The sequence below is a fragment of the Balaenoptera acutorostrata genome, chromosome 12 (assembly GCF_949987535.1).
Source record: "Balaenoptera acutorostrata chromosome 12, mBalAcu1.1, whole genome shotgun sequence".
In the NCBI taxonomy this organism is placed as follows: Eukaryota; Metazoa; Chordata; class Mammalia; order Artiodactyla; family Balaenopteridae; genus Balaenoptera; species Balaenoptera acutorostrata.
Genome location: NC_080075.1, coordinates 31,838,012 through 31,860,678, shown reverse-complemented (window position 1 = coordinate 31,860,678; position 22,667 = coordinate 31,838,012). Strand labels below are relative to the sequence as shown.

The 22,667-nt window shown below is 60.4% G+C and overlaps 1 protein-coding gene across 4 annotated transcripts; it reads right to left on the bottom strand.

Annotated features, from left to right (window-relative positions):
- Positions 1-230: 230 nt before the first annotated feature.
- On the bottom strand, positions 231-20,685 carry LOC102997198 (cytochrome P450 26B1). Of its 4 annotated transcripts, XM_007175519.2 has the most exons (7): positions 20,524-20,685; positions 19,050-19,454; positions 15,339-15,563; positions 6,253-6,528; positions 5,826-5,981; positions 4,085-4,369; positions 231-3,703 (listed from the first exon to the last, which is right to left on the bottom strand). In XM_007175519.2, exons 1-7 carry the CDS (start codon positions 20,644-20,646, stop codon positions 3,311-3,313), a joined length of 1,863 nt encoding a protein of 620 aa, XP_007175581.2. In that variant the 5' UTR covers positions 20,647-20,685; the 3' UTR covers positions 231-3,310. The 4 variants fall into 4 exon arrangements, with proteins under 4 accessions (XP_007175581.2, XP_057414700.1, XP_057414701.1 ...); XM_057558717.1 differs by lacking the exon at positions 19,050-19,454; XM_057558718.1 differs by lacking the exons at positions 19,050-19,454; positions 20,524-20,685 and adding an exon at positions 18,763-18,881.
- Between the last annotated feature and the right edge of the window lie 1,982 nt (positions 20,686-22,667).

Genomic DNA, 22,667 nt, shown 5'->3' with positions numbered 1-22,667 from the left:
CATCCTCCCCTCCCCAGGGAACCTACTGCTCCCGGGATACAGTCACGGACCTCTGTGTGCTTTCATGCAGGGAATGGGGGCTGGCCCCGCAGGGCAAACACTGCGGGGAAGGACTTCCTGCCTGACAGGTGGGACTGGGTGTTGTTGAAGGGAAGGTGGGTGGACGGGAGGACCCTTTCAGGGAGCTGGGAAGGCAGAGACCAGAGAGCCAAACGAGGGTGAGTCCTCAAGGTTTATTATAGAAGCCTATAAAAGAGCCACATTGAGTATTTCCAAAATCACAAAATGCACAACTTTTTTTAATATGCAACATGGAATATTATATACAGATTAAAACCACGACAGCAAAAACACTCACACGGCACCATTTCATATCAAAACAAAACACACAAGTGCTTTTTCAATATTAAAACAACTGTGATAAAAACATATTAACATTTTGAACCATGTTTACAATAGAGGAAAAAATTCATATTTTACTAAATAACAAATATTTAACAGCAAAAACTTTATACTAAATATCTATTTTGAATTATAACAAAAATAGTACTTATAATAGTTTATAAAGACAGACACAAAATTATAACATTTATGAAAAAACAAGTTTTGTGTATAAAATTATATTATAGCGATCTGGGCAGGGTCAGGATGGTGACCAGAACACAAATGCCAGCGCCCAACATTGAAAGTGCTTCAATCTGCAAGCCCATGGCGGGAAGAGTTTTGTGGGGTTTTGTCTTTTTAATGTCAAGTTACAATAGTAGGAATGGTAAGTGAGAACACATCACCCATCTAATGCTACCTCTATAAAACCTACACACTAGCACACAGACACGGATGGATGTAAAGAGGAGACATGGGTGAGTCTCAACATTGGAACCCTCCTGTCAGCCAGTCAAGAGCTTTCTTCAGTTCTCTTCTTATTGCCTTTGAGACCCAGCGGGGCAAATGATCCTTCTTCCCTCCCTCACAGGGATCCCCTCAGCCTTGCCTTCTCTGCCCCTCCCAGGCTGGTCACCCAAACCAAAGGTCACTGAGGTGTCCCGCAGCCCTCCAGCTCCCTGCCCGTCGCCGGGGCCAGGCCTGGCAGGCTTCCTGTCCGAAGCTGCACTTACAGCAATCCTCGATATTTAGTCAAAGACATTTGGTTCAGGGCAAGCTGGGTCAGCTTAGAGGAGCATGAACCTTCCAGACACCAGGCTTTTTTGTAGGTAACAGATTCTGGTGCACCATGCAGCTATTTTCAAGCTTTGATGAGTCTTTACACACTTTTGCCTGTTTTTCAGAATGGGGCGGTGGGGTGGGGGAGGTTGAGAGATATTACTCATTTTTTTAATGTCAATTTTTGCCAATAACGTCTGTGCCACACTTGCCTTTTAACAGTGAAAAGGTAGGAACCAAATGAAACAGTTGAGAATGGGGGTGACAGGACAGTCCGCAGGCACGAGCCATTCCTGTAAAGCCCACCACAAGGCAGGTGTGCATGGGGGCGGCAGTGGGGGGCTGCCGCCTGCCCACTGAACACCACTGGGGGGACCACTGAGCTGCTCACAGTGGTCACTGCTACGGAGAGGCAACCGGGGAATCGACGTCCCGCATTCCTCTTCTGTGTGTTTTTGATTTTCTCCTAAAGGGGATTCACCGCTTTTATAACATCAAAAGCCAACAGAGAAACACGAAAAGCAAAGAAAAACTTGAAAACAGACAAAATCACTTAGAGACTCACCAAAGGCCCCAAACCATCCCCGGGAGGCATCCCTAATTGCCAACACTCAAAATGCCAGTGGCAGGAGCTGCTCTTCTTTCATCCCCTGGCCAGCCAGTTTTCAACCAAATCACTTCTGACAAATCACACGTACCCTCCTCCTCAGCTCTCCCTGCAGCGCCCTCCTCAGCTGCCTCAAGACCAAGCAGAGGGCCCGAGTCAGCTCTGAGGAAGGGCTGCCTTCAGCACTCACCTCCCCTTGCTTTCACCTGGTCCCCGCACCCCTGAGAAGGGCTAAGCAGACAGTGGCATAGAGGGGGGAAGGGACTTCAAGGACACCTTTCCAAGGGCAAAGGGCAAAGGGTGAGGGTTGAGGGAGGGACGACGGAGGCCCTGGCTCCCCGTCAGAAGAAAGAACCCGTATCCTTCCCTATACTCACTAGCCAGAGTGGGGGGCACTGGGGTGAACAGTGACCGAGTGGGACACGGCAGCAGCCCCGGTGATCAAGGTTTCTGACAGAACAGGGAGGCAGGGAGGCGGTGGGCCGTTTCCCCATCCCCACCAGGGGACAAAGGCAGATGTGCTGGATTTCACCTCGGGAGTGAGGCTCTGAGGTTGAACCCACAGAAGGTCTGGCGCCTGGGGGAGCTGCTCGACCCTAGGCCGGCGGGGGGAGGCGGGGGGGGGCGGTGGCTGGGTCACTTGCAGAAGTCCTGCCGGGGACAGCTGGGATGGAGGCCAGGGGACGGAGGAGATACTTGTTCCAGTCCCAGTAACACCAAGATTCGGTTATATTGTGAATAAATATGGGGGTGGGGGGAAGGCCATCCATGAGCCGAGGGCCTTGGGTGTATGTGTAATAGGGAGCAGGGCGGGCTCCAGGCCGCCTGGCAGAAAGGTGCGGGTGTCAGTGCGCGCGCCCAGGGCCACCAGGGAGGATGCTGGGAGGACAGGGCCTGGGGCTCCTTTGCCCTCAGGTCAGAAGAGAGAAAAAGTAGCAGCAATAGGTAATTTCAAATGTCCAAAACGGCAAGGGGTGGGCCTCCAGGCTGGTTACAGCCTGGCCCCGCCCTGCCGAGGGTGACGGGTGTTCTATGACCCAGGATGCTGTTCCCCGCAGGTGCTGGTGACCACACCGGGAGGGGCACTCGTCCCATCTGAGCCGAGGCAGGAGGGGAGGGGGTGCTGAAGAGAAGGCCAAAGGGGGCACCTCTTTTCCTCCCTCCCCCCATGTCAACCACCTGACCTCACACGAAAAGAATCCAGAAGAAAAGGGAGGGGAGAGACCAGTTCAGAACATCACAAGCAAAGGCTGCAGCACAGCCGACATCTAACACTGTGATGGGCATGCGGGGCGGGGCGGGGGGGGGGCCAGGCCCTTTCCCGGGGGAGCTAAGCTGTTGGGAACTGGAGAGACTAGAGAGAAGCAGGGGCCAGGGGGAGAGCCCGACCCCGGAGAGCCCTTTTGACTTGGGGCAGGTTTGCCAGGGAGGGGACAAGGGGAGGGCAAGGCCTGGGGAGCCCTCCCTCTTCCCCGGGCTCCAGCCCCGTCCCGCACACAGGTTTCTGCCCTTCCGTCGCCTCCCGCCCCGAGGCCTGGCGCCCTAGACCGTGGCGCTCAGCATGGCCTCCGTCTCCGGCAGGATCTTGTTCTGGTTGGAGTCTAGGCCAAAGAACTTGACACTGAGGCCATCCACAGGGTGCAGGACGGGGACCAAGGTGATGCGGGGGAAGGTCCGGGTGGCCAGCTCGAAGCGGCTGGTGCTGGCCAGCTCCACCGCCAACACCTTCAGGAACAGCTTGGCCAGGTGCTTGCCCAGGCAGGTCCGGACACCACCACCGAAAGGGAGGTAATGGAAGCGGCCGTCCTTGTCCTCGCTCCGCGCCTGACCGAAGCGATCAGGGTCGAAGACGTTCACGTCCTTGAACACGGGCGCCGTGTCATGCGTGTCCCGGATGCTGTACATGACACTCCAGCCTTTGGGGATCTGAAAACCCTGGAGGCAAGGCGGGGGCAGGGGTGGGATGCGGTGGTGAGAACCAGAGGAGGTCTGAGAGGACCCAGGACCTTCTGCCTGCCAGCCCCCACCTAGATGTTCCTGGAGGCACCCCACTGTGGTCCCCGGGGGCCTGGCCAGCCTCCCCTTTTGGCATGTCATTCCACCTACTTATACATGTCCCCATGCAGCTTCACAGCACACCCAGCTGGGCTGCACCTGACCTAGCCTCTGGGGCAGGGTCCCTGCGGGGTCCCTCCCGTCAGCCTGAAAGCTCCCTGAAAGCAAGCACCGTCTCCCCACGAGGCTGAGGGACCCACGGGGAGCTGGTCTTTCCCGTCGGCCAACCCCCCACCCCACGGCGCACGGGCCCAGCCTCACGTCGAGCTCGAAGGTCTGCAGCACGGTGCGGTAGCCCCCGGAGACGGGCGTGAACAGGCGCATGACCTCCTTGATGACGCAGTCCAGGTAGTGCAGCCCGCTGAGCGTGCTGAGGCGCAGCGTGCCCTCGCAGGGGCAGCCGCCACTGTGCAGGATGCCCTGGGCCCGCAGCTCCTCCCGCAGCTTCTCCAGCACGGCCGGGTGCTTCAGCAGCTGCATGATGAGCGAGGTGCTGGCGCTGGCGGTGGTGGCGTAGGCGGCGAAGATGAGCTCCAGCGTCCCGTCCTGCAGCGGCAAAGAGGCACCGCTTGCAACCTGGCTTCGGCCTGGTGGCCCCAGCCTGGGGGCAGCCCCTCTCTGCCGGTGTCCCCCAGGCCCCGGGGTCATCTAGCTGGGCCCTGCTGCTTCCTCTGAGCCTCACGTTGCTGAGGCATTTGGGCCACGAGGGACACAGGTCACGGGTCCAGTCCCCTGGCTGGGCAGAAGCACGAGCCTAAAAGTCCCTTGGGGAAGGGCTGCTTCTCACTCACCGCCGGATTCCAGGGCCGGCCTCAGCAGCCCTGATGAGGGCAGTGAGCTCACAGCAGAAAGAGAGCGGATCCCAAGGAGCAGGCAGTGTGCGGGCGAGTGGGGGTGAGGTGCAGGGTCCCAACCTGGGCCTCGGGACTGGCGGCCCCAGCTCCTTCCTCCCTCCCCGGGAGAAGGACATCCGGTAGGTGGTCAAGAGAGCTGAGGGGCTGGGAAAGCGGTCTGGGGTCATACCCACGAGGGCCTGGGATGGGACTGCAGTGAGAAGGCTGAGGGAAGGTGGTCCCCAGAAGACTTAGAGCCCCTCCAGGGTCCTCTGGGGAGCAGTGGTGCCCCACAGAAAGGCCCCACCAAGTTATCTTGTTCCAAGCCCTGCGTTTTACAAATGTGGATGCTGAGCCCAGAGAGGGGAGTGAAAGAACAGGCCTGACTCGCCGTGGCACCACCTGCAAGTCACGGAACTTCTTATGAAACGGGAAAGCCTTTGGGCTCCTTCCCGGCTCATGGGGGGAACAAAAACTGGAGCTAGACTACAGGGAAGCAGAGACAGCAGGGACAGAGCAGTCGGCAGTGAAGTGTCCACAGGCGCCTGCCAAGCACGTGGGTGGCAGAGTGTAGACGAGGACGAACTAATGCTCCCTCCTCAGGTGGAACATCCACCCTAAGAAAGGGCAGGCAGGAAGCCCTTCTTGGAGCCCAGTGTGGACAGTCTTGGGGCCAGCAGCTCGACTGGGCACAGCCAGTGCCAGGCAGGCTGGGAGAGTGTCAAGTGTCACCCACTTGGAAAGGCTGCTCTTCCCCAGGGGCTGAGGCTGCCCTCCTGCAAGTGGCTTCTCCTTCTGGGCCCGCATTTCCCTAGGTGACCTCCTAGGGCTACTGTGACCACGGAATGCACTGAAATAGTGAATACTGGGGTGGGGGGCTGGCTGGGGAGAGTGAGGGGGTCAACGACGCTGCGGACGCCGCGTCTGTTCAGGGTTCCTAAGAACCAGTTTTCGGTATCTTTTCCAACATGGTGGACGGGACTGTGGGTGGGATGGAGCGAGTGGGGCCCAGCTGCTGTGAGGACCGCTCACCACCAGGACTGGGTGCAGGGCAAGCCGCGGGGAGCGCAGGGGCGGCCCCACCCGTGTGGGTGCTCCCACCCTGAGCGGCCCCAGCACGGAGCGCAGGTGTCTGTGCTGCCTGAGGTGGGTGGGGAGGGGTGCCCCACCTTCAGCTCCTGCATGGTCATCTCCTCCCCGTGCTCCTTGCTGCTCTCGATGAGGATGTCCAGTGCGTCTGAGTAGTCCTTGCCCTGCGTGCACTGCAGCTTCTCCCGGATCGCCTTTTCCAGGCCCTTCTGTAGGGTCTGTCGCGCCTGAATGCCCTGAGGCGGGGAGGAGGCCATCTGGTTACCCAAGGGGAAGGGCAGGGTCACGGAGGGCCTCCTCCCAAGGCCGGGCAGGGCGGGGTGGGGACTCTCCTGAGAGTTTCCCATCTAAGCAGCAGAGACCCCGGGTGAAGGCTCCAACTCACCCTCCCGCGGAAACCTCCCCTCCGTCTGTGTGACCAGTGACCATCTTAGCAGTCAGCTGCCCCTCCCTCAGGGTGGGCTCACGGATGCCCATCTCCTCTCCTCCCAGGCCCTGGGTGCTCACCCGCCGGTAGCCACTAAAGGGCAAGTCGACAGGCAGGGAGAAGACGTTCTCCACAAACTGCTGGTAGACCTCAAAGAGGTGCCCGAGGTCCTCCTCGGGGATGCTGAAGCCCAGCAGCACCCGGATGGCCATGCGGAAGGTGAGCTTCTGTGCCTCCTGGTACACGTTGATGGCCTCGGGGTAGCTGCTCCAGGCACGGAGCGTGTCCTGGATCACCAGCTGGATCTTGGGCAGGTAGCTCTCCAGGGCCTCGTGGCTGAAGATCTTGGAGAAGACCTGGAAGGCAGAGGGTCAGATGGACTCTGGCCTGCCCGCTCGGCCCAACTGAAGCACCGTTCTCATGACCGTGATCAGGGAGAACTCCAGGTCCTTACCCTGACCAAGCTCAAGCCTTTCCGTCTCCAGACACAGTCCCTCTGCTGGCTCCTCTACTCTGAACCCCCCTCCTACTGCCCACATCTTGGAGGGGAGGCAGGGGAAGGACAGGATTAAAACACAGTTCATAAAGTCGGGACATTCAACATCACTCACAGGGTGACCTGAGCTGTCATTCCTTGCTGAAACCCCAGAAGATCATGTGCTCCAAATAATGGCAAAGCCCGGGGACTGGGCAGTCCAGCTGCCAACAGGTCTGCAGGCGATGTGGCCATACCAGAGTGGGGGGCGACACAAGAGGGCGCTGGGCAGGGCTGGAGGGGAGGCTGTCCCTCCACTGCAGGGGCCAGTCCCAAATGCCCAGGCCACGGGGCAGACGTGCCCAGGAGGAACAGAACACAGGTGAATGGACTGGACAAGGAAGAGGTGGAAAGCAGTAGGTGGCTCTTTTACTCCACTGATGGGAGAACAAGAGAGTCCAAGGCTAGACTGCAAGCAGGACTTCCTGAGACCCAAGACTGCTCTCACTCCCTGGGAAATACCTACTGGGCAGAGATCGTGGGGAGTTTGTTAACTGGGCCATCCAAATGTCTTCAGTGTGGCCGGGTCTGGAGGCACGGGGATGGGGGCAAGGCTTCCCACCTCAAAAGATCAGAAAGCCAAACAGAAGGCCTTTTAATTTCCCGCATCTTCCCGGTCCATTTTAAGCAGCCAGTGAGTCCCTGTTTCCACCTCCCTTGCTTGCTGTCCTCCTGATTCCTGAGCAAGTTCCTCAGCCCCCCTGCCCCCTCCTCACCCAGATGCCCCTGCGCGCAGTTTCACGCTGCTGCCCGGGGTGTACAGGAGAGGGTTAAGATGTTAGTTTATTTACTGTTGGCCGGTGGGTCACACGGGCAGCCAACAATTTCTAGCCCCGACCCCCAGAGTCCAGAGCAGAAGGGGGTGCCCCCACCGGGGCCAAGGGAAAGTTCACCGGGGAAGGCAGAGGAGGGGGGGCAGCGCAGAGGAAGGAGACAAGTATTCCTCTAGCCGCACCCCCATCAGCCCCACGCAAACCACACACACGCGCCCACCCTCCCCTCCTGCCCCCAAACACAACCACCGCACAAACTGTAAATGTGAGAATTTCCCCTGCAGTCAGCTCAAGGAGGAAAAGGTAACATTTTCCTGGCCTCAGCCCTGCATGGCTAATGGGAGGGCTGGTTTGCAGAAATAACAGTGCTGGCCCTTCAGTGGCCCAGCCAGGCGTTCACAATAGCACTTTCATTCCGAAATTCCCGGTGGGCAGAGGGAGGGAGGGAAGGAGGCTGGTGAGGGGCAGAAAAGCCAGCACTGTTTGGGGCTGCTCCTGCTGCTAAGGGACAGCTGAAATGTAGAAGGATGAGGGGAGGTGGCCAGGGGCAGCCCAGGCCTGGCCAGGTCACTCACACCTTGCTCAGTTGTGAGGGCCCGGGGAATTTCCAGGGCCACCTCCCCCCAGGGGTGCTCTCTGCCTCAGCCCCGCCCCCCTGGACCTTAGTGTCCTTAGGATGCCAGGTTCCACTCTTGGTCTAGGAGTTTTATGGGTAGGAGTGGGGCCCTGCCCCAGAGCCCATCACTGGCCTACTAGGGGCCCTTACGAAACAGCAAAGAGCCCACAGAAGGAGCAGTAAGTGGTCCGTGGGAGCCAAGCAGGCTCATGAGGGATGCAGGAATGATAACTCCGTGGCTGCCAGGCGCCGGTGGGGAGGCTGGAGGTAGGGGGGCCAGGGGCAGGGGGGCCATGTCTGGCCAGAGCCAGCCAACCCAGGGCACAGTCAAGGGCACTGCCCTGGAGGGAACGTAGCAGGGGCTGGTCAGGGCCCCCAGCACACAGGAGACCTGGGCCCAAAGGTGGGCATGTGGAGGGGGAATCAAGCAGAGGCCCATGCCGACCAGGACCAGCCGAAGTCAAAGCCAGCTAGGCTCCTAAGATGCAGTGGGTGGTGAGGAAAGTGGGTGGTTTCTGGGCACCCAGAAACCTGAGTTTTATTCCCAGATCATCCACCAACTTACTGTGGGATCATGGCCAAGTCACCTCGCGGCCTCACGGTTTCCTCATCTGTAAAGTGGTAAGGTTGTACCAGGTGATCTCTGTGGTTCCTTTCAATGTACAGATCACACGAACACCAATATCCGTGTGTCCCTAAGTAGACGCTATCCCCTCGAAGAAGCCCAGAATCTGGCACCGCATCAGTCACCTGGTGTAAGTGCCTGCCAGGCCCCCACTCACACACCTCGTATGGGCTACAGTGGCTCAGGAGGGGCCATCCCAAGGTTACCAAAGGGGGAGCTCTGAGGGACCCCACTGCACCCCGAGGAGTGGCCAGACAGGACCCAGGGACAAGCCTTGCCCTGTCTGTCCCAAAGGTTACATTCCCTGCGCCCTCTAGCGATGGCCGGCTGAATCGCTCCTTCTCCAGCCTTGGGGGCCACGGAGAGCAGGAAGGACCCAAGGGGACCTGGGACTGGGCAGAGCGACTCCAAGGGCAGGGGGTCCACACCTGACCTTTAGGTGGGAGGCGGCCCTGAGCAAGGCCAGGAGCTGAAATGACCCCAGGAAGCCTGCACCTGCAGGCCCCCCGGGGTGGGGCTTCTGAAAGAATTGCAGCCACGACCAGGGCTCTTATCTTGACCCAAACAGGAGTCTCACTGGATGCTCTGGGGTCCCTTTCCTCCTGGCTGTCCCATGATTCTCCTCAGAGGCCCCCAGAGGTGGAGAAACTACCCAATTGAGAAGCCGAGCAAAGGCAGATTGAGGGCACTCCAGGCTCAAGGGGCTTTGCTCGGTGGTCACCAAGTCCATGCCCCTGCCTCCCGCCCAGCTGTTCCACAGGCATCAGAGCCTCCCAGGCGCCGGGAAACTCCAGGGCCTCATCCCTGGGACCGTGCCCAGGGTTAACAACGCGGGCACTTCCCAAAGCCAGGGCAGCCCAGAAACCACCGCCCACCACAAAGGCCAGGAGGAGGCGGAGGTGCTGCCCAGGGCACAGGAAGGCCTGGGCACGTGGGGGCGGTCAGGGTCGGGACTTGGGCACAGGGGAAGGCACTGGCGGAGCAGCTCATTGTGAAGAGGGGAAGGGTTCCCAGCGGCCCCAGAGCCCACGGCCTGACCGCAGTTGCAGCAGGAGCCAGGGCGGCTTTGTTTCCCTCTGGGGCTTCCCTCGGAATTCCCACAAGTGAGCCAAGAATGCTGGACAAAGGTCACCGGGAACCAGCCTGGCTCGGGCAGAGCCCTGCACAGGGAGCCGCAGGTATGGACATCCCATCAGGGTTGGCGCTGGGGAGAGCAGGGCGGAAGGGCACAGGAGACCTGGGAACTCCAGGCACAGACACGGAGCAGGATGGGCTCTGGCCTTGAAGGATGTGCTTGGAAACCCTTCCCCAACCTCTACGGGTTTTCCCAACAATGCAGTTGGCTCAAGAGCCCACATCCCGGGTTCTCGCTCTCCCTGTAATAAAAGCTGAATCCACAACCAGGGTCTGGGGGGACCACCAGGGGGCTTGTCAAGGCTCAAATTCCCTATAATTGTTCCTACAAATGTCTCCCCCACACCCCCAGGCCTCCCTCCCTACTCCTGCCTCTTACCCAGCGCCCCTGGGAGGGGAGTCGTTCACTGGACCCCCATGACCCTGCACGCTGACCCGCTCAGCCAGATAACCTCCCCTTCTCAACTGGCGGCTGTGGATGGATGGAGAGAAGGAAGGCAGCCTCAGAAGCGGGAAGAGCGGAGAGGGGACCCACTCCCCGGTCCAGTGACTCAGACTGGGAGGAATGGAGGCGGCTGCCCGGGAGGGTGGGGGCCTAGGCAGGCCACCTCGCCAAGCCACCGGAGCCGCGGCCTGCGGAGTGGAAAGAATAACAGAGGGCGGGCAGCCGCCGAGGCAGCTGTCCGAACAGCACAGGGGTGAGGCCAAGGTGCGTACTTTATGCTAAAGTAGGGGGAGGACAAGAAAGGACGTCATCCCTCAGCTGCCTGGCATTTCCACTGAACCTCCACTGCACCCTGGCCGCCTCCGGAGCCAGTGCCCACTCGGCCCCTCTGACTGGGAGGCGCTGGCCAGACCCCCTGGCCTGGGTATGCCCCTCCTGGGTCCCCAGCATCTGCGGGCACAGAGTATCTGTCCCCCACTCGAGTCCAGCTCTGACTGTGCCCCCAACCCTTCTACACACGACAAAAGCACACTGTGGATGAGGGGAGAGCAGCACTTGGCACACACCTGCCGGGCTCTGAGTTCTATCCAGACCCTCCTATCCCTCCTCCAACCACAGAAAAACCCCCTTAGAAAGCTGAGGCCCAAAGAAGGAAGGGCTTTCCCAAGGTCACAGTCCGGGGCGCAACTGGCCACACTCACCAGGGTCCCTGAACACCCTGCCTCCCACCAATCCAAACCCCGCTGAGCCACCCTCTACAAGTCCTGGGGGCTCTGGATGTATCTAAGAGCTAGAAGGGGACGCTCCTCTAGGGCCCAGATTTATTCTAAGGGTAAGGCCAGCTGTTTCGGCTACTCTGTCAGCCCCTGGATGCACAGCGCCCCCCGCCCTTCAGCCCCAGGAACCTGGAACAGATACGACAACTGGCTTAGAGGGATCAGGGCCAGAGCAGACCCCAGCCAAGCCTCCCCACTTCCAGCCAAGGCCACAACTGTCTCCCAAGGCTGTGAGAGCGAGCATCACAGCATCACAGCCTTGGACCCCACCCTGCCCTGGGAGAAGGAGGGAGGGAGGTGGAAGGGAGGGCCCACACCACTCACCCCTGCCTGACACAAGGGCACACGGAGGGAGGAGCCCACTCCCAGGCGCCCTGGCGGCTGGCCGTGGGCACCCTCCCCCGCTGACCTTCAGAGACATCCGCTCCTGCCACCTACCCCCTCAGCGGCCCCTGATGCTACAGTAACTTTTGGTGAAGGACCTCCGCTGGCAGCACAAAGGCTCCGTGCCTCTGCCAGGGGGCGGGGACAGAGCTCCCAGTAGCAGGGCTGCCCGGCCATGCCACCGCCTTCCCATCCCACACAGGTGGAAACTTCTGCCCTGAGCTGAGCCTGGCAGACATGACTTTGAGGCCAGAGGCTGTGCAGTGGTTCAAAGGCAACCTGGAGCCAGTCTGAGCTGGCCTCCCCCAGGACCCCACGACCATGGGCCCTCTTGGCTCTGCCCTCCTGATGAGGCACCTCCTGGCCTCTCCATCCCGACATAAACCCCAGCATACAGAGGATTTCTGAGGCGAGTGCGGTAACCCTGAGCCTGAGCTCCACCCCGACCCAGGACGGGGCCCAAAGGCCAAGTCAGTGAGGATTGGTGGCTGGGCAGGCCGGGCTTCTTAATTGCTATCCCCAAAACGTCTGGAGCTGTTCCCCCACCTCAGCCACGGGCACAGAAGTCCCTGAAGCCAGGGGCCAGGGTAGGAGGGGCAAGAAGACCACTCCTAGGGTCTCTCCAGTCCAGAGTTCCAAAGCTAAGTTCATCCTTGGGATGCACTCCAAGTTCTCTGACAGAATCTCAAGGCCACTGCCTGAAATGCCCTGAAGATGCTGGCCCTTTGGTGCAAAGAGGCCCAGCCCTGTCTCCAAAGGAAAAGAGGAAATGTCTGATCCTGGTGTGTGGGGTTGGGCACTGGATGCTTCCAGAACTACCCACAACAACCCCCCCCCTTCTCTGGTAACCCTCCCCCCACATCTTCCCTATCAGACTCCATCCACCCTTCCAGGGCAATACTCAGCTTCTTTGCATACAAAGAGAGATGCAGTCCCTCCCCCATGAACCAGAGACCTCCCAGCCCCAGGTAGGAGAGGGGTAACAAAGGAGGAAGGACAGAATCTGAGGTCACAGCTATAGGGACACAGGCCTGGCTTCCAGAGAGGATTCTGTTAAGAGTGGGCAAGGTATTCTGGACGTTCTCCCTGGCAACCCTACCCTTCTTGGCCCTAGACCACCAGGGCAGCCTGGACAAACACCTGGAGTGCAGTGATGGCTGTGAGGAACCCCTTCCCAGCACATCTGGTCAGACCTCCAGAGAAGGGGTGGGGTACCAGTCCCAGTGGAAATAGTGACGGTCCTAGTTCCCCGCCAGTAGGGCCTCAGCACACCTGGCCCCCACTTCCTGCAAGTACATCCTAACCAGGCTGGGCCTGGCCCAGCAGCCCGCTCTCCAGCCAGGTCCCTGCTTGCAGTGTGGGCTGGCTAAGGCAGCGTGCGTGGCACGGGGCAGTCCCCACCCTGGCGAAGTTGGGTCCACCAGGCATTGGGTCCAGCAGACTGGTCATTCTCTCCAGGACCAACATGTGTGCCTCTGAGTATTCTCTTCTCATCCCTCCAGCTAGATTCTAATTCTTAAGGGCAAGGACCAAGTTTCCAGCTTCTATGCTTGTATCTAACCTAAGGCCTGCTACTTAACTCAGTAAACTTAAGTTTATGGAACATCGATTAGAGATTTGGCGGGGGAAGGACGTTCTCATCTGCCCATTTAACATAGGACCCACACACATGCCACATAGCAAGCACACAGCTAGTACACAGAGAGATGGCCCTGCTTTGGGTTCCCAAGCCTCTGTCAGGATGAGTTGGTTTCTGGCTGCTCCCTTACCCGCAAGGTGCTAGAGGGCAAGGGTGCCTGGAAGAGGGAGACTATCTATGTCTCATCTGTGGTCCTCCTTTCTGGCCCCACCCAGGTCCCACCCCCCTCACCCTGTCCCTCACTCCAGCTTCCTTCCCTGTGTATTCCTCCAGCAGCATTCATCTGTGCTCCCCCCCTCCTCCCTGCCTCCTCCCAAATGGATGATGTAAGCCAAAACCTTGGGGCTTTCCAGGAGGGCCCTCCCCACCTGGAGGCCCAAAGCCAAGTCAGGCAGAGGGTGCCTGGAACTGCAGGGCAACAGCCTCTCCCCAAAGCCCTCTGCACCCCCAGGGTCTCACACTCAGGTCCTGACCAAGCCTTCTTCCTCCCAGCACTCCCTCCCCACCTCCACCCTGACCCTCAGCTTCTGGCAGCCCCAGGTGGGCAGGGCTGAGGAGGGCTCTACTTGGTGGCTTAGAAACAACTCTTCCCACGGATGCCTGTGTTGCAGGCCCTGCCCTGCCTTTTCTTCCTTTCCCGACCTGGTTCAAGTCCCTGAATCTCTCCAAGCCTCGGGCTCCTCTTCCCTGAAAAGGGAACAGTATTGCTTTCTTGTCAAAGTCTTTATAAAGATAAAATGAGGAAGCAGCCACATTCTTTGGAGCTGGGTTTCTGAGGTTCAGGCTCTCTCCTAACTCTTTGAAATACGCTTTTGGTGGAGACACAAAGACTAAGAAAAAAAAGGAGTGTTCGGCATATTTGAAGAGCCCCCATTCCTGAGCCTACGGCCCCCTCCCAGCCACTCCCAAGAACCCTCCCCATCTGCCCCCGGGCTCTGTTAGCTGCTTCCTGCTCTAGTGAAGCAGATGGGAAGACTGCTTCAGGAGCCCCTTTCCCAGCCCCTGAAATACGTGCTTTAGCGGAGGGGGGGTGGAGGCGGGGGTTGTGTACGTGCTGACCAGTCCCCTCTGATTTGTCCTCCTTTTGTCTGTTACGGAGAACTACTCTTCGCAGGCAGTTCGGAAGACGACAGATTCTACAGGATGAACTCCTCTGTTCACACACAGACGTCCGGAGGAGGGGGCGGCCCCACCATGGCCCTCTCCTGTCTCCCAGGCTCTGCCACTTTTCCCGGAGATCAGAGCCTGCCTCTCCCTTTCCTTTAGGTTTCAAACCGGGTGAGTCCTCTGACCCAATGGAAAAAGTGAAGGTAGGGGAGGTCGTGCAGCGCTGCCCCTCCCCACACCCCCCACCCCAGTCGCGGCCGCTTTAAGCCGGCGGGCCGGCGCCCCGCCCGCCGACGGCTCAGCTTTCGGGTTACTGCAGTTCAAACAGCTCGTGCCGCCCGCGCTCTGAGCCACAGCGGCGGCGCTGCCCTGGGAGGGGGCGGGGAGGCTTGCCCCTTGCGTGCTGGCTCGCCTCCTCCGCGCCTCTTCCAGGCGCTCGGGAAATCCACAGGATAAAACACCCACTTTCTCTTCCTCTTTATGGGAGGGGTTAGGTGCGCTTTGATCCCCCGCCGCGCCTCGGCTCGCCGAAGTTCTCCCACCCCTCGCCCTTCCCCCTCTGTCCAGACCGGTGCGCGCAGTGGCCCAAATTTCACCTCACCCCTCCCAGGCAAGGCCCAGCAACCGCTGCCCACATGGTGCCCCCAGCCCCCGCGCCTGCCCGCGTCGCCCTTAAGCAACCTGTGGCCGGGAAGCTAGGTGTGATTTTAGAACGATCCGTTTCCAGTCCTCGGAATTCCAGGGGACGAAAAGGAGGAGCGCTGGCCACCGTCCGCCCTCTCTTTTTTCCAGGTTTGTGGAACACGACGATGACAGGCGTTGGACGCCCCTGTCGCCGCATGTTAAAGTTGTCCAAACCAACCCCCAATTAGCCACCCGTTGGGCCTGGTAGTGCGCACGGCGCGGTGGCTCAGCAAGAGGGCAGACCCGTAAGAGGCCTGTACAGGCCCTGGATCTGGGAGCGCAGCCGTCTAGGCAGGGAGCTTCGGGATCCTCCCACATGGTGTGCACATGGGGGCGCGGATTCTGGTAGGGACGTCCCCGGGTCTCCGAGAACTCCTTACCCCGAGGGTGGTGCACGGGAGAAGAGGATCAGAGCACGGTTGCGGGGCTCCTGGCCTAGAGTTCTTACCTTGCGCTTGTTGCGGTGGATATCGCCGATGGAGTTGGCCACCGTGTTCGGGCCCAGCAGCATGCGTGTGCTACGTGGCCACTCGGTGCTCACGAGGTGGTGCTCGCCCATGAGGATCTTGCGTACATTCTCCGCGCCCGTCACGCGGATTAGCGGCCGCCCGAGCAAGTGCGTCTTGAACACGTTGCCATACTTCTCCCTCCGCGACGACTGGAAGCCAGAACCCTGCGGGTGCCACGCAAAAACTTTCTCAGGGCCCACATCTCCAGATGGGACACCCGGGAGGCCCAGCCTCGAGGGCCCGCGGGGGAGGGGCGGAGGATCCCACCCGGGGCACCAGTCCCCTAACCCCACACATACACACGCATGCACGCACGTAGGTTTTATTTTGCACAGCATGCCTAAGAACTGGGGCCTAGAGGATAATAAATAAATCAAGGGGGCGAGAGGCCCAGGGCAACCCCCCGGGAGGTTGTTTTTTAGTAATGACTTGCTGGAGGGAAAAGATATCCTGGACTGCGGGACCAGAAGCTAGAACCTCCGCCTCCCCGCTCCCCCGCCTCGCGCTCGGGAGACTCTCGGAATAAATATTTCCAGGCTCCCGGCCACGGGCTGGCGAGACCCCGCGGGGTGGCCGCAGGCCAAGGATTATTTATAGCGGCGAGCGGTCGGTGCCCGGAGGCAATCACTACAGATGGGGGTTGGGGTTTCCTCCGTTCGCTGGTGTGGGCCGCGAAGGGACCCGGCGGCCCTCTGAGGGCTCCGCAGGGTAGAGTCACGGGCCGGGAGCCGCGATTTTCCTAATGCAATATGCCCTGGAAATAACTGAGGAGGACTTTCGTCGCCGCCCTGGAGTTCGGGACGCGAGAGCGGAGGAAGGCGCTTCCCGCGGGGCGGGGTAGGGTTGGGCGGGGCCGCCGTCGCAGGTAACCGGATCCCCGGCGGCGGCGGCGGCGCGAGCGGAGCGGAGCCAGGCCCCGGCCCGGGCCCGGCGCTCGGAGGAGCTGGCTGTGTCGGCCCCACGCGGGTACCGGAAACAGAGGGGACCTCCGAAGGGCGGGAGCAGGGGCGTCCCGCTCACCTTTGACGTCGTAGCTCGCCACCCCACCCCGCATTAACCCTTCTCCGGCCGGGGCAACAGCCGGTGAGAAGGGGAGGGGCGCCACCTGTCAGGCTGTCCCGCCTGCCAGGCTGCAGACGTGCGGATGCCGGCTCCAGACCTGCGGGGTCATGCACTCCCCGAAGGGACACTCCGCTTCCTCTTTTCCCGGGTTGGTCCCCCTCCTCACTTTCCCTTCTTCCACGGAAAAGCATTCGCCAGTTAGATGTGTACACACCCCAGCCCTGCCGAAAAGTGACTCTGCAGAACCCGGAGCCCTAATCACTTTTCCACGTGTGCCTCCGGCCCGGGCGCGCGACAGGGAGCGAGCCCGGAGCGCCCGCGCCTCCAGGAGGGGGCCTGGGCCGCGGGGGACACCGCCCCACTCCCAAGTTGGCGGGTCGGGGAGAACTCCCGCCACCCTGCCGCGGTTCTAGACGGCGTCTACCCCTTTAAGAGAAATCAAGGCGAGGGTGGAGGTGCGACAAAAGGGGGCAGAGAGCGGGGTTCCCTCTCTCGGTCTGCTGTACCGGTCTCTCTCACTACGTCTGCCTCTCCTCTCCTGCGTTTCCTCTGTTTTTCTTTTCTTTCGACACAAAAGTTGGGTTGTGAATTTTCCGAGGTCGCCGCCGCCTTTCTCCCGCGGCACCCCCTCCCCCGCCTCTGATCTGCCTAACTATAATTAAAGTGCGTTTTTTGTGGCATTAATAAAGAGTTATTTGTCCGCCGTTTCCACGGTCTTCACAAAGAGGACTTTCATAGGGGCGGCCGCTCGAGCCGCGAGTCCAATTTATACAAAAATGTTGTATTTTTAGCCCTGGGCTCTGTTTAGATGGCGCACGGTGGAAACGGAGAGCCCTTGGAGGTCCCCCCGTAAAATCTGATAAATGACTCCGAAAAAATAAAGCTGGGATTCAGAGGGCTCCCATTAACCCCTTCAGTGCTTCTCTACACGCATCTCCCATTTCCTTCTCACCTCAGAGTCAAGGGCCCCGGGGGCGAACGGATGGGGCGGCGTAGGCCTGCTTCCCCCTCCCCATCTTACGTGCGGGTCGGACGCGGAGCCCCAGAGGCCCTTGTGGGATTCGGAGAAAAGGTCAGGGGACGTAGGTGGCGGGGGCGGTGAGGAAGGGGGGGGGCGGTGACAGACCGCGAATTCTGCAGATTGGCTCTAATACGGCAGGGGCCGACGCCCCTGTGAATATATTTTATTTCCTAAATTCTCGGCCAAAAGCCTAGACCACCGCTGCAGTTAACCCTTTAAGTGTGTTGGCACGGGAGAGGCTCTGGGGATTTCTTTACGGCAGCGGGGCGAGGGGAGGTCCCATTGGTTGAAATGAACCCCACCTTGTTGCACGAACAGGCCCCCAAAGAGATGGGCTGATTCCGGGACTTGGGAAGACCGCAGGGCAGAGGAACCTCGCGTGCCCCTCCCGCCCCAGCTCTGCTGTCAATTGGCGCGGGGCGGGGCGGGGCTGCGCAGGGTGTATGTGTGTGTGCACGCGGATTACACGCGTCTGTTAATTTCAAGCCAAGCTTTCGCACTTCTAAACTCACAGGTCTCTGCGTTCACCTCCCGCCTCCGCTTTCCCGGGCCGAGGCTGTCTGTTTCAGTACAGCCAACCTTCTGCTAACTCCTAACAGCATCTGCCGGACAAACACGCGTGCACACGCCCACACAACACACCTTCCGCGGTTCACCCAGAGGACCCCCTCCCCAAAGAAAAACCTGCTGTGTATCGAATTGCAAAAGCGATTATCTAGCACTTGAGGATGTTAATTCCAGGTTAATCTCCCCATTACCTACCTGGGTCTGGTCCCCGACGCGCCCACCCCCATTATCACCAGCAGTGCGGGTTGTGTGGCGTCTCACAACAAACACAAACGCACTCTATGGGTCTCATACACACCTCTCCCAAGTTACTCTCCCCTGCTAGACTGTCCCCACCCAGTAAGTAAATAGACCCTTTTCTCCGAAAGCCGAGAAACCTCGGGTCTCAGGCTTCTCGTTTCCCTTGGGTTACCTCCTTCCTCCCCCACCACAAAACATACACACTTTCTCAGACCGTAGAACGGGGCTATAGTACCTGGCGTGGCCGGTGACGCGGCGGGAACACAGCCCGGGTCTGAAAGGGGCAATCCTGGCTGCCACTGGCCCACTCTTTCTTTCCCTGACTCAGTTTTCGGGTCCCAGTGACACCGCCAAAGCCCGGGAAGTCGACGGTGACTGGGGCCTGGAGCGCGAAGGGGAGGCGAAAGCGGCTCACGACTGGATGCCCCCTCCGGCTCGCGCTGCGCGGGGAGCCCCCAGGACGCTCGACGCACCCCTGTTGAGTCGCTCGCGACTGGAAAAAGTCGGTCTTGGGAGCCCTCGCGGATTCGGGAACCTCTCTTACAGCCCCTTGAACCTGCGCACCCGGCGCCAGCGGGCTCGGAACCACTCCGCAGGCGGGCAGGGGAAGCCCGGGCGGCTCAGGCAGAGAGGAGGGAAGGGGCGGGGCGGGGACCCGTGCCTTAAGGCTCCCGGCGCCCCCTGGCCGGCCCGCGGCTCCATCCGCCTGGTGCTCGCCGCTAGCGGACCCTGGAGAGCAACGGAGCGAGAGCGCCCTTACCTGTAGCAGCCAGTGGCCGGTCTCTCCGATGAGCGGGAAGCCCATGGAGCCCTTAGGGATGGGCAGCTTGCAGCTTTTGTCGCGGGTGGCAGCCCAGCGCAGCTGCCACAGCTGCTGCGACACGGCCAGCAGCAGCGTCACCGACACCAGGCACGCGGCGAGGGTGGCCAGCGCCGACACCAGCTCCAAGCCTTCAAAGAGCATGTTGGCGGCCGCTCGGGGGATTGGCTGTGCTGGCCGCGGCGGGGGAGGGGAGGGCCAGACGAGAAGGGACGGGAGCGGCGGGGGAGGGGAGGCTGCCGCCGGGGGTCCTGGCACCTCCGGCCGAAACAGAAAAGGAGCAAGGGGCCGAGGGAAGGGAAGTGGAGGCTGCGAAGGGAGCGGAGACAGTGGGGGGGAAATCGCCTGAAAGAAGAGAGAGAGGAGACACGAGGCGACTCGGAGTGTAACTTTGTTTGTTTGTTTGTTTGTTTGTTCCCTTATAGCGGGCTTAGGGGCTGCTGGAGGGGTGGTGAGACGAAGCCGTGAATCAAGCTGGTGGATTAGCTCTCCCCGCAACCATCACACTCGGAAAACTTTGGAAAACTTTGTCCAGCAGGAGCCTCTCTCGTAAGCCCCTTCCCCTGCTTGGGGGAAAAAAAGGGGGGGGGGACAGAGAACTAGCGGAGAGAAAGTGCGATCGATTTGTCAAAAGTTTTCCCCTCAAATTCCTAGGTTAAGAAAAAAAAGGAAAAATTCCTTAATCCCCAAATTCCAACGAACCCAGAAACTTTGGGTGCGAGAGGGAAGGCTCCCCGGCTGAGGCGAGTGGAGAGGCCGAGCCCAGCGCCCCTGTGCTGCCCCGGGCGGCGCGCCGGAGCCCCAGAGCCGCCGCTGCACCCCCGAGGCGGACGCGGCGGGCGAGGCGGCGCGGCGGGCGCGGGTGCGGAGCCGGCGGACCGCGGCCCGGACGGGACGCAGCCGGCGACAGAGCCCCGGGCGGGCGCTGGGGCGGCGGAGGCGGCGGCGGGCGGGAGGGGTGAGGCGGGGTGGGGTTGGGGGAGGAGGTGAAAACCCGAGCTGGGCTATTGTATCAATTAAGAAAAGGCAGTCCGTCCCGGGACGCAGTCTCTCGGCTCAGGAGTTGCTGCTGGGAGAAGAAAGGGGGGGTGGGCAAAGAAAGGAAGGCAAAAGGAATGAAAGAAGGGAAAAAGCAGGAGGCAGGATTTCAGGGCTGATGGTTTTAAAAGCTTCTCTCAATGTGAATTTGTGCCTCTGAGAGCCAGGCGATGCGTGTGTTTATATAGAGCCGGGAGGCTGCGCCGTGGGCGCTCCGCCAGCACCCCCCACTCCCACCCCCACCCCCACCTCCGCCGCGCTCTCGAAGCCGGAGGCGTGGTGAGAGGCCGGCGGCCGGAGCGTGTGAGCGCCCGCCGGCCTCCAGCCCCGCCCAGGCCGCCCGCAGCCCGCAGCCCGCCGCCCGCCCCGGACCCACTTGTAGCCGCCGCAGGATCAAACTCAGTTCACCTCTCGCCTCCTCTTCCTTCTCGCCGGCGTCTCGCTGAGCCCGGCACCTACAGACGGACGAGATGAGACACACACACACACACACACACATACACACACACACGGTGTGCGCTCGCACGGTGCCCGCTTGGCTGCTAGGCTACTTCCCTCCCTCTTTTCCTCCCTGTCAGGCCCCGGCCCCCTTCATCCCAGGCAGTCCCGCGTGGGCCGTCGCCCCAGCAGCTGAGGTCTCAGGCGGACTGCCCCTCGACTGAGAGGCGCCAAAAGCCCCCGAACCTGTGCTTAGGGTCTCCAGCTCCTATCCCGTGGGACCCCGCTGGCTCCTATCTCCCGGAACCCCTCAATCCTCTCATTTGCCACTCCCAATCTCTCCTAGCCGGGGGTCCCCCATCCCGGATCTGGACATCCTCAAACCTCGGAGGCCAAGGTCCCTTCACCTCCCCCCCATACGTCTCTTACCCTACAGGACCCCGAAGTTCCCCTCTCCCCGTCCGCGTCCCAGGCAGCTGACGCTGCAGCCTTCCTTTCGGGCACCTCGAGACCCCCTAATTTGTTGTCCCCTCCGCCCCCCCCCCCCCCGCTGCGTCGGAGGAACCCCGATGCTGGTCCGGTGAATGTCCCGAGAAGAGGACAAACGCTGCGGCCCCGGCACCCGGAGGCGGGAGGAGTCGGGTACAAGCGTTCATTGATAAATTAGTAAATAAACACGCCAGGTGAGCGCGGCCACCTTCTCCCAGGCGGCCGCTGAGGGCCCAGCGCGCGTGCCTGTGCGAGGTGTGCGTGTGGCCCGGGGCCGCAACTGTGTGCGCGCGCGAGTGTGTCCCCGGGTCGGCCCGACGTCTGTGGAGCTGTGTGGCGTGTGTGCGGGTTTGTGTGTTCTCTCTGGTGCTGTATGTGTGTCTGTGCGTCGTGCATCCGTCTGTCATCTGGCCTCTCCTCCTGCGTGTCTGTGATACATGGAGCTACGCGTGCCAACCCCGACACGGTCTAGCTGGTGCCTGGCTCGTCCTCTCCCGCGCGTCCTGTTTCCCCCCAGCCCCCTTTTCTCCGTCGTTCACTCTTGCACTCCCAGAACAGAAGACCTAACCTTCAGTTAGAATGGCGTGTGTGTAAACGAAATTAGATTCCTCTTTTAACACCTCCCCTGCATCCAATACGAGTTCTATTTTAGAGTTCACCAGAAGAGAACGTGTGTGTGTCTAAGGGGCGAGCATCTGTGCTGTCCCTCCCCGTGTGAGCCCTTCCGAGGTTGATGTGGCGGGCGGAGATTTAAAAGCTCTCTTGCTTCTAGCGCTGGGTCATCTCGACTCTCACTCTCTGCCCTGGGACCCCACCTGGTGGACAGTCGTAGCACTACAGATTCAGGGGGAGGCAATTCCTGCTCCCCCCTTCCCTCTGTCTCCATTCACAGGGAAGATCAGCCCTAAAGGGCCTGCTGGCAGGCTCCTAAGGGGCTCCACTCCTGCCTCAGTGCCCTCAGACTTCCACCTCAGGCGGCTTGGGGCCCAGACCCTCACAAAGTCCCCGTCAGGACCACTGTGACCCCAGAAATAGAGAGCTGGGGCACATCCTCACAACAGGGAGGTTTCACAGGACAGTCAACTCTGGATTGGGTACCCAGGAGCCACGAGACCAAAACCACACCGTTCCCTTTGTCGGGGGGTGGTGGGTGAAACTGGGCAAGAGTGGGGATGGGGGAGATTGTTGAGGCTCTGCTGTTTTGAAGAGCCCTAAGAATATAGCCTGACCCCCAGACACAGCACTCCTCCGGGATGGCAGAATAGGCAAGGTGACCCTGGGGAACCCATGTGTGGAGACATCAACCTCTGAAAGGATGGACACACAGCCTTATAGAGATGCAAATAGATGCACAGGCAAATACTGAGAGAGCACGGGCACGCACGAGCGCACACACACACACAGACACACACACAGGAAGACGTGGGCACGTACACTTAGAGAATCATTGTCAACAAATTCACACAACACCTGCCTCCAACCTCAAGAGACCACAGGAGGTGTCTGCTCTGCAGGGATCACAGCCCCAGAAGTCTCCACCAACCATTGTCTTCCCCTCCCCCTCTCCTACTTCACTGTTGGCTTTTGGGCACT

Coding starts and splice junctions, on each gene's coding strand:
- LOC102997198 (XM_007175519.2), bottom strand. CDS start 20,646: ATGTGTGTGTGTGTGTGTGTGTGTCTCATCTCGTCCGTCTGTAGGTGC. Junction 4,370..5,825: donor TGACCATGCAGGAGCTGAAG/GTGGGGCACCCC, acceptor TTGCCGCTGCAG/GACGGGACGCTGGAGCTCAT. Junction 3,704..4,084: donor TGCAGACCTTCGAGCTCGAC/GTGAGGCTGGGC, acceptor CCTTGCCTCCAG/GGTTTTCAGATCCCCAAAGG.